A 12,385-nucleotide genomic window follows, 5' to 3' on the forward strand; every position below is an offset into this window, starting at 1 on the left:
TGACCCCAGCAGGGTACAGCCGCTGACCCCGGGAGAGTACTTTCCAGCTCCAGGCTGAGGTTATTTGGGTCCAGTGTGTGCTAAACTGAGAAGACGTGTTGGAGTGGTTACAACTCAGAATTCAGAGAGGCCGGAACCGTGAGAATCCGCACCAGGGAGGCCACCGAGGACTCCACTCAGGCCATGAAGATGTCGAGGTCCCCTGGGGACCACTCTTTCCCAAACACACAGTGCTGATGGGTTTAACACACCATCGTCATGCGACCGAGGCCATACGTCTGAGCATAGCTTAGGAGAACTGAAGTCAAATAAGGCGTTGACCTAGAGAGAGGTTGAGGGAGGTACAGGAGAGGTACTTGAGAAATCCTGGAATGAGGTTACCGTGACCTGCTGTTGGCCATAGGGCTCCAGCTGCACTGCTGAGAACATGAAGTTTATGTTCTTGGAGAAGTGCAGGGCGACTGGACTGCAGATTGATCTTGCCCTATTGGGCAGAATTAATTTCAGTGGGCACTCTTCCAAGGGCCCAGGTTGACTTGTTTGTGTGACTTAGAAAGGCAGAAAGGATCTTCTTTAACTGAGTCTCGTAGTTCTCAATGGTCACCTAATAAACAGTGATGTTCTCAGAGGATGGTATCTGGCCGCCCATGTCTTAACTCCTAGAGCAGTGAGAGCCCTGATAACGTCGTCTCCTGTTTATATCATGGTGGCATCTGGAAAAGACACTGTGGTTCCCGAGTTTCAGAGAGAGCTGTGTAGATGTCCCCCACCCCCACCCAGGCTCTGCCCCATCCTGCCGAGCTGCCTAGCCTGAGACCAGAACTGGAGCCTCAGCCCACTGAGAACAGAGTTGGCTTTCCAAGGGGCTTACTGGGCTATTCAAGCCCAGGGATTATTCTTTTGACTCTACCAGACTTGTTGCATTCAGGTCCGTTTCTGCTGTTACCTGCTCATTTCCTCCAGTTTCCTCCAGTTGGGTGGGGGGGTCCTGCAGGGCTCCTGTGGGGCTTGGAACCCCGCGTGGAGGGTAGTGGGCTAGAATACAATGGTCCGTCAGCAAACAAGTTTGAAAAAGAGGATATAACATATCTTCAGAGCATTTCTCTTGCTGTGGCCTTTAGCCTTTCCCCTTTGTGGCTGTAGTCCACAGGCCATCTCTTTTTCAGTTTTCTTGTGCCTGGCTTCTGTGCCATCTTAGCTGTATTTCCAGAGCTCCTCACTCCAGGAACCAAAGACCCAACTCGTTTCCCATCTGTACCGCTTCTCTGATCTTCCATAGCTCCAAAACACAATGCAGGGCTTCTTCTCACTCAACTCTTTCCGGGTTTGTTCTGCAGCTGTGGCGTTTGAATGTTAGTGTTTAAACAAGCTGGTATTACACAGGAAATGGCCACCTCCACAGGCCCCTGCAGGCTTGTAACATGGGGTCATTGTACTTGATATTAATCACCAGTCAGCCTGTTCCCCCAGTAAAAATATGAAGGGGTGTGTGAGGCCTCAGTCCTCCTCAGACCTGCCAGAAGGATGGCCTGAGCCCCGGTGGGGCCCTCATCTTCATTCTCTGAACTGTCGTCCCGGCCTCGGGTGGAGTTAGCAGAAAAGTTCATACCTGACCTACTCCCTATGAAACCAACAGATATGCCTTCCTTTCTGAAGTTTAGGAAGGAGCTTGATAGAGCTCTGTGGTATAACTTGCCTCATACCTGAATCTTTCCAAGCATGTTGTAGTTGAGTGGCATGTCTTATGAGGAAATGCCAAAATTGAAGAAACCAGAAACCCACTGGTCCACCTGAGATCAAGGATTCTCAGATCCTTGTACCGAAGCTGCTTTTCAAACGCTGTTTGCAGAACTAACCCCAGCCCGAAGGGTTAATCTGATTCCTCCAGTCAATATCCCCCCAAACAACCGGCCAAGAGTGTGCATTGGTTCATTTCTGTGAAATGTGTTTCCCTAGTCACCTGGGCTGGCCTGGGCTGCATTGTATCGGCCGGCAGCTGCACCGCACTCAAACTGACAGCTACATTAAACCTTGGAATTCTGAGGCAATAAAAAGTAAATTAACTCTTATTTTTTTCCTTTCCTGGTGGAGTAAGTGAATGCCTGTCTGTAGGGAAGTGAACAAGCCTTGGTCCTGTGTGCATACCTCTAACTAGCCACCGCTGGTCGGTCCCAAGCTAGGATCTGGTGTTCAGACTCCAGCCAGAGGTCTACTTTCCCGGTGTGTGGTGTGTTCTGTGGGGTTGGACCACTGGGTCACCCTGCAGCCGCCGATCCCTGCTCACCAGTCACATCACAGCTGCCTGAGAGGCTCCCTTGCCGCCATTCTGAAACCCATAAACAGACCCGCATGCAGTTTCATGTTCTCTGGCTGCCTTGCGTCTGTTCGGGGGGAAGATTTTTTTGGACTCTGGGAGCGTTCTCCAAATATGAGCTGGGACCAGAACAAACCAGAGGGATTTGCCCAAGCGGATAGCGCTCTAGAGGGTCCATGTAGAACCACTGGTGGCTTGAGCATGTCTGGAAACTCTCCTGGGGAGTCATTTCCTAAGCGTTTCTAGAAGAATGGGAGCGCTGTAAAGTTCCTCACAGCCACCAGAATTGGACATCGGGCCCCTTGGCCCGGGCCAACCTTGAATCCTTAGCATTCAAGGGCTAAAGTAGGGTGAAGGTTGGAAGGCACTCCCAGCTGGGATAAAGACTAGAGCAGGAAAAGGCTAACTTTTCCCCTTCTACTCAGACAGGAAGCCCTGTGTTCACCCACGGAACTGACCTCTCAGCCCAGAGGCCTGATCAGGGTAAGCTGAGGTGACGTTGCCCAGGTTCCAGGAATTACCTCATCCCATTGCAGACCTCTTAACTTTGAGTTCAGACATCTCACCTAGTTTTTCAAAGTACTTCTTCCCTTTAGTATTAGTTTCCTGACACTCCCTTCTCCCCTACCCTCTGTGGGGAGTCACCATATCGTCTGTGGGCACCTGGTCAGTTGTTGTGTTTGTGGGGCTTAGCAAGGAGGGAGAGGACTATCGATGAGCTATGCAGTGGTCTGGGGCAGCCCCACTGCGGCACCGGAAGAAAGAAGCCACTAGACCTGCACACCCATTTGGAGGGATCCAGACAGAAATGGCCTTTCCTTGGAGCATTTTGTGTATTTATTCCCTTGGTTCTGCTTGGTTCAGTCTAGCTTGGCCCCTTGGGCCCCTTGACATTTCTGGGTTGGGAACTCAGGACACTTCCTATGTCTTTTGGCATCAGCTGCTGTTTACAAATCAATACTAGGGTAGGACCTCCCATCCACTGCATTTGTGCAGTGAGTCTCCAGGTTTGGGCACAAGGTGGGTGGTAATGGGCGAAAGGCAGATGTGGGCAGGGGTCCCTCATGGTGGCCAGCAGTCTCTGGGAGGAGTCCGTTTTGGTTTATCTGAGCCTTAGGGACAGGGAGCATGGTAATGAGAACCACATGGTACCACATATTTCTTCGTCTTGGATCCAAGATGGTAGGGGTGGGAGGACGAGAGAGGGATGTGGGGCCTCCCATTGTGGCAGCCATGGGTAATTTTCTGCCGCCTCTCCCTGGCTTGAGATGCTGCTCACCACCACCACCTCCCCCTGCCCCCAAGTACGTCCTGAAGCAGCTTGACCTGCACAGCACCAACCAAGGCCCCCAAGCCAAGAATTCAGCTGGGAGACTTTTCACCTTCTTCCTTCTCGCTGTCGTCTTTCCTGTTTATTTTCCAAATTGCTGCTCTGCAGCCGAGCAGTGCCTGTTGGCCAGAGCTCACCACTGCTGTGGGATCAGACTCAGGCAGTGGGCTCAAGTGGCCAGCAGGGCACAGGGGGAGGAAGTGGGGAGCTGGAAGAGCCTCCCTGTGCGTCTCCCATGGGCAGCGCTAACCTCGGAGGCGGCCCTGAGCGGCCCTATCACATCCGGTGCTTGTCTCTGCAGCCGGACCGGAGGATAAACTATCAGAGCTGTGGGGCAGTGCATCATTCCTCTTATTATTTTCTTCTCTGCAGATGGGGTCGTGGAAAGTTCAGTTCCTTTTAACCCTCCAAGTTCTGTTTATTCTACAGCTGGTAGCCTGAATGCCGCGTTTCCCATTACATCACAAAGGGGCTCAGGCAGATCTCCGCACAGAAACGTGTTGCAACTGTTTATTTTTTTCCATATTTAAACATTTCTGACAGCCAAACTCAGCCGAGCCAAAAGATGGAGCTTTGTGAATGAGTCTGGTCGTCGGTGTCTGTGCAGAGAGAGAGGCTTTAGAAAACTCTCGCCCCTCCAGTGATTCTTCCTAAACACGTTCTTGTTCCTGGGCAAAGCCTGGGAGGCGAGTCATTGTGCGATACACGTGTGTTGATTATGCGCCGTTGTGTGATTAATGGAGCTGTGTTCCGCCTGGTTCCCAGGACACTCTTGAAAACAAGATGTTTCATTTCATGGCCTTTTCCTCGTGCAGCGATTTCAGTAAATAAACCAGTGCAGGCTCCTTCCACCTGGATCCAGGCAAGGAGTCCTCACACCTCCACTCCACTCTCTCCCCCAGCATCACCTTCAGTGCCATGGCCCTTGAATGCCCTCTCTTCTGCCATGTCCCAAAAGCTCCCCATCTCTGGGCGAAACACGTTCCTCAGGTCTGAGGCCCCTCCCTGGCAGATCCGGCTCATGCGCAGTGATTCCTCTGGGAAGATTCCAGGATGCAGCTCACTCTTATAGCTCTCTTCTGCTTCTCGCCTCTCACCACCCCATTTCTTGAGCCTCATTGGAAATCTTTTCTTTGTTATTCTGTGCAACTCCTTTTAGAGTACAGTGTAGCATCCATAGGACACTTGCCTGTTCCAGACGCCCTGGTTAAGGTAGTCTTCTGGAAAAGAAAGCCAAGTCCTGTACAGCCCAGGGCCTATAAAACTTGGTGGGTCCTGGATCTGACCACAGTTTGACTGTTAGAGCTGTGTCCCATACAGACGAAAAAAGAAAGCTCTAAGGACCCTTAGCACCCACCAAAGCAGGGATGTGAGCCACAGGAGAGTTTTGACAAATGACAGTGACAGAGAAATGAACCTCCTTTTTCTAATTTGGCTCTGAAGTTCAAACTGGGGTGAGCCGGACTTTGCCTTTTCAGGAGTTCTTAGCATGTTCGACCAGGACCTGGTGATACGCAATTAGGGTGAGCAGCCAATCCAGTTTGCCCAAGACTAAGGGGTTTCTGGTGACCTGGGACTTTCAGTGCTAAAACTGGGACAGTCCCAGGCAAACCAGAAGAGTTGGTCACCCTGTACGTTACCTTCTGCTTGTGTGGGAGAGGAGGGGGAGAGTGGTGGCCGAGACAGTACTGATGTTGTTCACCTGCTGAAATGCATGGGTGGCTTTTCCTTCCCAGGAGGACCTTGGCAGGCCAGGAATGAGGTTTTTGTTGGGTGTGTTTAATTGTTTTCCTCCTTACCTATAGGAAGAGAACTCTAAACCATTGTACGGGACTGGGGTGGGAGGCAACAACCACGTGACTCGTTGCCTGGTGTGTCTGGCCCCTCTGGCCGTGTAGGAGGAGGAGAGGTTGGCATGGTGTTGCTGTCTGTGTGGCATATACTTGGCTGGACAGAAGCAGGGGAATTCTGGGAGCCGCCTCAGGCACTGGTTGTCTTGAATGTTTGAGTAAGTGTCTCAGGCACACTGTCTGGAAAGGTGACAGGACCTGCATTAGGCAATTGATTCTCTAAATTCTTTTTCCTTTCTGGTTAGGATTAAAAGCGTCCCCCTAATCAATTTCAACTTTGCCGAGATGGATACACACACACCCACCAGATTACTGCCACGGGTGCAGTTTTGTCTCCGAGCCCTTTGGGTTAGATTTCCTGGCAGATGCCAGTCGTAGACGGCATTTGCCACAAGCACGTCCCTGCCCACAAGTGCTTAGACGGCTTGAACTGGTCCCTCTCTAGAGCTGCTCTTCTCGTCTTCCCTCCTTTCTCGCAGGGTTGCTGTGGATGTGTGGTCGACGCTGGCTGACTTCTGTAACATACTGACTGCGGTGAATCAGTCTGAGGTGCCACTGTACAAGGACCCGGACGATGACCTCACCCTCCTCATCTTGGAAGAGGATCGGCTTCTCTCGGGCTTTGTCCCCTTGCTGGCTGCCCCTCAGGACCCCTGCTACGTGGAGAAAACCTCGGATAAGGTCAGCCCCAGGCCAAACATCCCTCCCCCATTCACCCCTCCTCTCAATTCTCCAGACTTTTTTATTCTTGGGAAGTTTTCTGTGCAAACGGAACATGATTAAGTCATTGAGGAGGGTGTTAAGGGAAAATATCGACCTTTTAGCCGCTGACATCCAGCTCCGTGTCCTGAAAAAAAAAAAAAGCCCTCTCGACTTCCTTTGGTGTGTGTGTGCGCTCGCTGGCATGTTGTATATACGATCATTTCCTCACTTGTTTAAATAGTGCAGCTTGTGTTGGCAGTGCTCTCACTCAGCTCCAAATGGTTTGCATCATGCTTAAGGCACCCTCCTTCCTCCCCCCTTTCATCCTTCCCCCCAGCCACAAAACTCTGCACTAGGAAAACAGCCAGGGCTTTTTCCCTTCTCTAAGGAGGAGAGTGATAAATAGGTGACTAGAGAGAAGCAGACACCATGTGTTAACTTACAAAAAAGCTTTTAGGAATATGAAGCATTCCCCGCTGCCTGGTTTCTATTTTTCTTCCTCTGAGGACCACGTTTTAACCTGAACTTTTTCCTTGTCTGTCTGTTTATAGAAAACAAAGCCCATTGCCTGTTGCCCTGGTGGGGACTGTGGAGCTCTTAGTCTCTGCTTAACAGTTGGGGCTGCGGCCAGGTGTGGAGAGTAGAACCGTCCTTTCTGCTTCCCATTCCCACGCAGCAGTTGCTGGGCTGGGGAGGTCGCGCCTACAGACCCCTGGAGCAGGGTCTCCTATGCCAAGCAGGGGATCCCTGTGACTGACCCCTGTGCGGAGTTGTTGGCGTCACATTCCCTAGGGGAGAGCCTTTTGGGGACAGTCCCACAAGTGGCTTCTCAGAAGGAAGGCTTTTGAGCTAGATGAAGTATGTATAGAAAGGCAGGTAGATTTTTTTGTCGTCGTTTTAATGTCAGATAGTAAACGTTAAAATCCAAACATAAACTACCAATATGAGAGATTTTATGTTAAATGTAAATTTTTTTAATTCATCTTTATGAAAAAAAGATCTATGTTCCTTGTAGACAAGTAAAAAGGAAAAAAATGTATCCATAACTCCTTTACCCAGTGGTAATACAACTGTTGTTTTTGCTGATTATATACAGTCATATTTAACTTCCAGTATATACACACACTTTTTAAAAACACAACTAGGGGTCGTATTATACATGTTATTTGTACTCCGCTTTTAAAAATTTATTTGGCTGTGCTGGGTCTTAGTTGTGACACGAATCTTAAGTTGGGGCATGTGGGATCCAGTTCCCTGACCAGGGATCAAACTCCGGCCCCCTGCATTGGAAGCACAGAGTCATAGCCACTGGACCACCAGGGAGGTCCCTGTGATCTGCTTTTTTCATTTGTATCTTTTAATGTATTATTAAAGGGAATCATGTTTGAGGATCACTTAGTATTCATTTCTATGCAAAGATTTCTTTAACCAGTCTTTGCTTTATTGAACCAAGGGACTGTCCTGAATTTTTGAACTACTATAATCAGTGAAGTGATTCCTTATAGTAGAATTTTTTTCATATATTCCCTTTGGTTAAATTTCTATAAGCAGATAAAGGTCTCGACATTGACATATCAATGGAGTTTAAATGCAGTTAATGACTACTATTGGGAATGTGAGAACCTTTCTCTCTAGAGAAATACTCATTTTATATTTTTCCAGCAAAAAGTTGGAATAAAGTCCTGCTGTTCTAGTCTCCAAAGGGAATACTAACGGGGAGTTGTGGTGCGTGAGGCTGAGGACAGCTAACACAGTGCAGACTTAATGGAAGATGTTCAGTTGGAAAAGCTGGAAGAGAACTGGGCAGCCACGACTTGGGCCAGGGGAATCCTAGTACGTCCTGTTCTTCTGTGATCATCGGGTGGTCTTGACTCTGGAGGGTACTTTTGGAAACTGGCTATTGGGTTAACTGTCTTTCAGTAAAGAACGCAGAAGGAGTCCTAATCAGCTTTAGACTTGCTAAGCCTTCGCTGTGTGGCATGTGGAATCTGTTCCCCCACCAATAGTTGAACCCGTGCCTCCTGCAGCGGAAGTGCAGAGTCCTGACCCCTGGACTGCCAGGGAGATTCCTCTCCCAGCTTTAGTGTGAGCACATGATACACGTGTGTGATACAGTATATGATATACAACAGCACGTGGTAAGTGCACGACTGGCAGGAAGAACAGCAAGCCCGTGGTCCGCGCTCTCAGCCTGTGGTCGTGAGTCACAGGCTGCCCCGGGCAGTCGCAGCTCGCTGAGACTCAGGTGGTCTGAAGGTAGTCTCCACTTTGAGGACTGTGAAAGTTTTTAATACAACATCTCCAAATCCAGACTTGTGAATTTCTTTCTCCTCCAAACCTGATCTGTCTTCAGTCTTCTCATCTTGGTGAATGGCAGCTTTGACTTTGGGGCTGCTCATGTCAAGAGTCTTGGGGTTATTCTTGGCTCCTCTCTTCTCACACCTCCATGTCTAATCTATCAGCAATCCAAGTCTCCTTTACCTTCAAAATAAACGCGCACAGTGCTTTCTTACCACTGAACCCTAGTTCGATTCAGTGAAATGCCTTCTGGTTAGTTTCTCTAGCTCCTCCCTCCTCCTGCTCTCCAGTCTGTTTCCAACACAGCCACTGGAATGAGCTCTTTATTTCTCTTTATTTATTTTATATTTGGTCGTGCTGGGTCTTCGTTGCCACACACCAGCTCTCTCCAGTTGCGGTGTGCAGGCTTCTCATTGCAGTGGCTTCTCTTGTTGCGGAGCACGGGCTCTAGGTGCGTGGGCTTCAGTAACTGCAGTTCCCGGGCTCTAGACCCCTGGCTCAGTAGCTGTAGTGCACGGGCTTTGTTGCTCCGTGGCATGTGGGATCCTCCTGGACCAGGCATTGAACCCATGTCCCCTGTGTTGGCAGGCGAATTCTTTTTTTTTTTTTTTTAATTTAAATTTATTTATTTGGAGGATAATTGCTTTACAATATTGTGTTGGTTTGGAAGAGAGGTTCAAGAGGGAGGGGACATAACGTATACCTATGGCTGATTCATGTTCCTATATAGCAGGTGAATTCTTCACCACTAGAGCACCTGGAAAGCCCAGAATGATCACTTTAAAGCATCAGTAAGATCATGTCCTTTCTCTGTGAACTCCCTGGTCCAGCTCCTGCTGCTCTGCTTGTGCCCAGTATGCCCTAGTCACGTGGCCATCCTTGCCGTTCCTCAGACCAGCCGCACACTCAGGGTCTTTGCACTTGCTTTCCTTGTAACCTGGAACACCCTGTCCCCAGAGAACTGTGTTGCCCTCTCACGCCCTTCTCGATGCCATCTTGGTTGGAGAGGTCTTCCTTGGCTACCCTATGTAAGACGCTACATGCCTTCCTTTGTCCTTTTCTCTCTCTCCATGGCAGAGAAAAATGACATCTCTTGAATACCTAGCATGTGTCAGTCCCTGGACAAGCTACTTCTGTCCAGTATTTAAGTCCACACAAAGTGCCTGCCAGGTAGGTATTAGTACCTTCATTTCATAAAAGAGACGACTGAGGCTCAAGACAGGAGTGAAGAGTGATGATCAGCTTTTAGGAGACAGCTCCACCACTGACCTGGAAGATCAGTATCGATACGGGGGACTCTTTAGGAACTCTCGGCCTTTTGGATACCTGAAGAAGACAGACATCTCCTCCAGCTTCTGGTGTTCATGACTAAGAAATGTAAAGTATCTGAAGGGCTTTGTAGCAGCAGTGTGAGAATTTCATCGTGGTCGAGCGTGGTCACGTTTGGTCCAGCCTGGATGTTCACTGGACAGGCGTTCACTGAGCAGACAGACCTACACCACTCCTGCGTACACAGCAAAAGAGATGAGACATATAAGGGAAACACCCACCTGGTGCGGAAGATAACCTGTGGCATACACAAAGATGACAAGCAAACAAGTTGATTTGCATCTGTAGTTAAGGAGGAACTCTTGAAATTTTATTGAATTGGTAGTTTCCCACTGAAGACATTGCTCAAGAAGCACTGATTTGGCATTAACTGATCACTGTATTTCCCAAGCATATTCCAACTAACTCTAGTTTTATAGGTTCTTAATAGTTAGCTGAAAAAAAGTTCCACAATTGTGTAAATTAGAGTAACACAGTATTAGACAGACGCTGTTACTGCAGGACTTTTTGGAACTTCTAATGTTGTCATTGCAAGGAGGATAGCCTTTGCTACCTTTCCCAAACTTGCTTCACCCTTGATCTTTTGATTTGCTGAACATCTTTCAGGATTAATATTCTTCCTAAAAGAAACAAACTGTAATAGAAAACCCAGGCATGGGATGAACAAGAGGTTGAGAAAACAGGTGGCTGTTGGGATTATTCAAAAGTGAGATAAAGAGTATGGTTTAGGGTAAAAGCAACAGAGCGGAGGTGGTTACATGTAGACAGAAATATCACAGACATTGAACATTAGAGCCAGCTAGGAGAAAGTGATGTTAAGTTCATGAGTGGCTGCTTGGCACCTTAATTCAAGAGGTTTAGTATCTTACCCAGGGTCATGTAGCTAAGTGAGGTTTAGAATCCTTGTCTGTATGACTTCAGAATATCATATTCTTATGAATGATTTGACATCTAGGATTTGCTTCAAAATAATCTAGGGAGGAAGGAAGGTGGATAGGAGTGTAGATGGGAGAAAAAAGGCCAAATGTTGATCGTGATTAAATCTGAATAATGGGTTTTTGTTGTTGTTCAGTTGCTAAATTTTATCTCTTTTCAGTCCCATAGACTGCAGCACCCCAGGCTTCCTTGTCCTTAACTATCTCCTGGAGTTTGCTCAAATTCGTGTCCTTTGAGTCGGTGATGCTATCTAATCATTTCATCCTCTGCCACCCCTTTCTCCATTTACCTTCAATCTTTCCCAGCATCAGAGTCTTTTCCAGTGAGTCAGCTCTTCGCATCGGGTGGGTACATGGAGTTTCTTATATTAACAGTATTCCACTTTTGTACATATATGAAAATTTCCATAAGAACAAGTTTTAAAACCCTATGTGCTTTTTGCTGCATTATACTGAGTAAGCATAAGTGATTGAAAAAGTAATCAAACCATAATAATAGTAAGTTTAAGATTTTGCAGTCAACTGGTCAGGTTCCAGGTGTGCTAAGCTCTTTACACATATTTCCTCACTGAAACCCCAATAACCCTGTGGGCAGATAAGAGAAGTGGTAAAAAGGAAATTGTTTTAGGAGAAACATGTTGAGTTCATGTTATATGTTAGTTTATATCACAAAAGCTTAATTATATAAAAAGCATGCATGTGACTGTATAGCTATAGGTAGTACTGAACAAGGGTTTATTTAGTGACAGGCTGTTTCTTTTCTTAGGCTCTGAAGCTCTAGCCATTTAATGAGAACCAAATCATTTATGTCATAAGTAGTGATGTAAGCTATCCTCATTCTAGTTTCCGCAGGTAAGTTAGCTTGTGTGATCTTCAGTGTCTTCATTCCCGTGCTATGTTATCTGACCCAAGAACTCAGTGAAGAACTTTCCAACAAGTTAATGCTGAGGCACCTTTTAGGCTTGATTAAGAGATATAGGTTGTATTATAAGGTGATGTTGTTTAGTCTCCTCAGTTGTGTCCGACCCTTTTGCAACCCCATGGACTATAGCCACCAGGCTTCTCTGTCCATGAAATTTTCCAGGCAAAAACACTGGAGCGGGTTGCCATTCCCTTCTCTAGCAGATCTGCCTGACTCAGGGATCGAACCCATGTCGCCACATCTGCTGCATTGCAGGTAGATTCTTTACCTCTGAGCCACTGGGGATGATGTTAGACATCTCACAGTCATATCCCATTCATTCTTAAACAGTCATCTTTGCTTTTTGTCTGGATGTAGGATCCCCGGAAACTGTCATTAATACGTAATTGAGGTTAAAAATGAGGTTTAAACTGTCCAACTTTTGAAACCATTGGCTTGTCCATTTCTTAAATGACAGTTTTGGTAAGTTGCTTGTTGTACACATAATTATGCAAACGTTGGCAATGGCACCCCACTCCAGTACTCTTGCCTGGAAAATCCTATGGATGGAGGAGCCTGGTGGGCTGCAGTCCATGGGGTCGCTAAGAGTCGGAAAGGACTGAGCGACTTCACTTTCACTTTTCACTTTCATGGGTTGGAGAAGGCAGTGGCACCCCACTCCAGTACTCTTGCCTGGAAAATCCCATGGATGGAGGAGCCTGGTAG

At 47.7% G+C, this 12,385-nt stretch overlaps 1 protein-coding gene across 3 annotated transcripts in view; it reads left to right on the top strand.

Moving 5' to 3' along the window:
* Window positions 1–12,385, top strand: part of SMG6 (SMG6 nonsense mediated mRNA decay factor) — a 198,714-nt gene that overhangs the window by 99,716 nt on the left and 86,613 nt on the right. For all 3 annotated transcript variants that reach the window (XM_040243774.1, XM_040243775.1, XM_040243776.1), the window contains one exon: window positions 5,974–6,175. In XM_040243774.1, the coding sequence (XP_040099708.1) occupies window positions 5,974–6,175 (202 nt within the window). The remainder of the gene's footprint in view (window positions 1–5,973; window positions 6,176–12,385) is intronic.

This window comes from Oryx dammah, unplaced genomic scaffold (assembly GCF_014754425.2).
Source record: "Oryx dammah isolate SB20612 unplaced genomic scaffold, SCBI_Odam_1.1 HiC_scaffold_8, whole genome shotgun sequence".
In the NCBI taxonomy this organism is placed as follows: Eukaryota; Metazoa; Chordata; class Mammalia; order Artiodactyla; family Bovidae; genus Oryx; species Oryx dammah.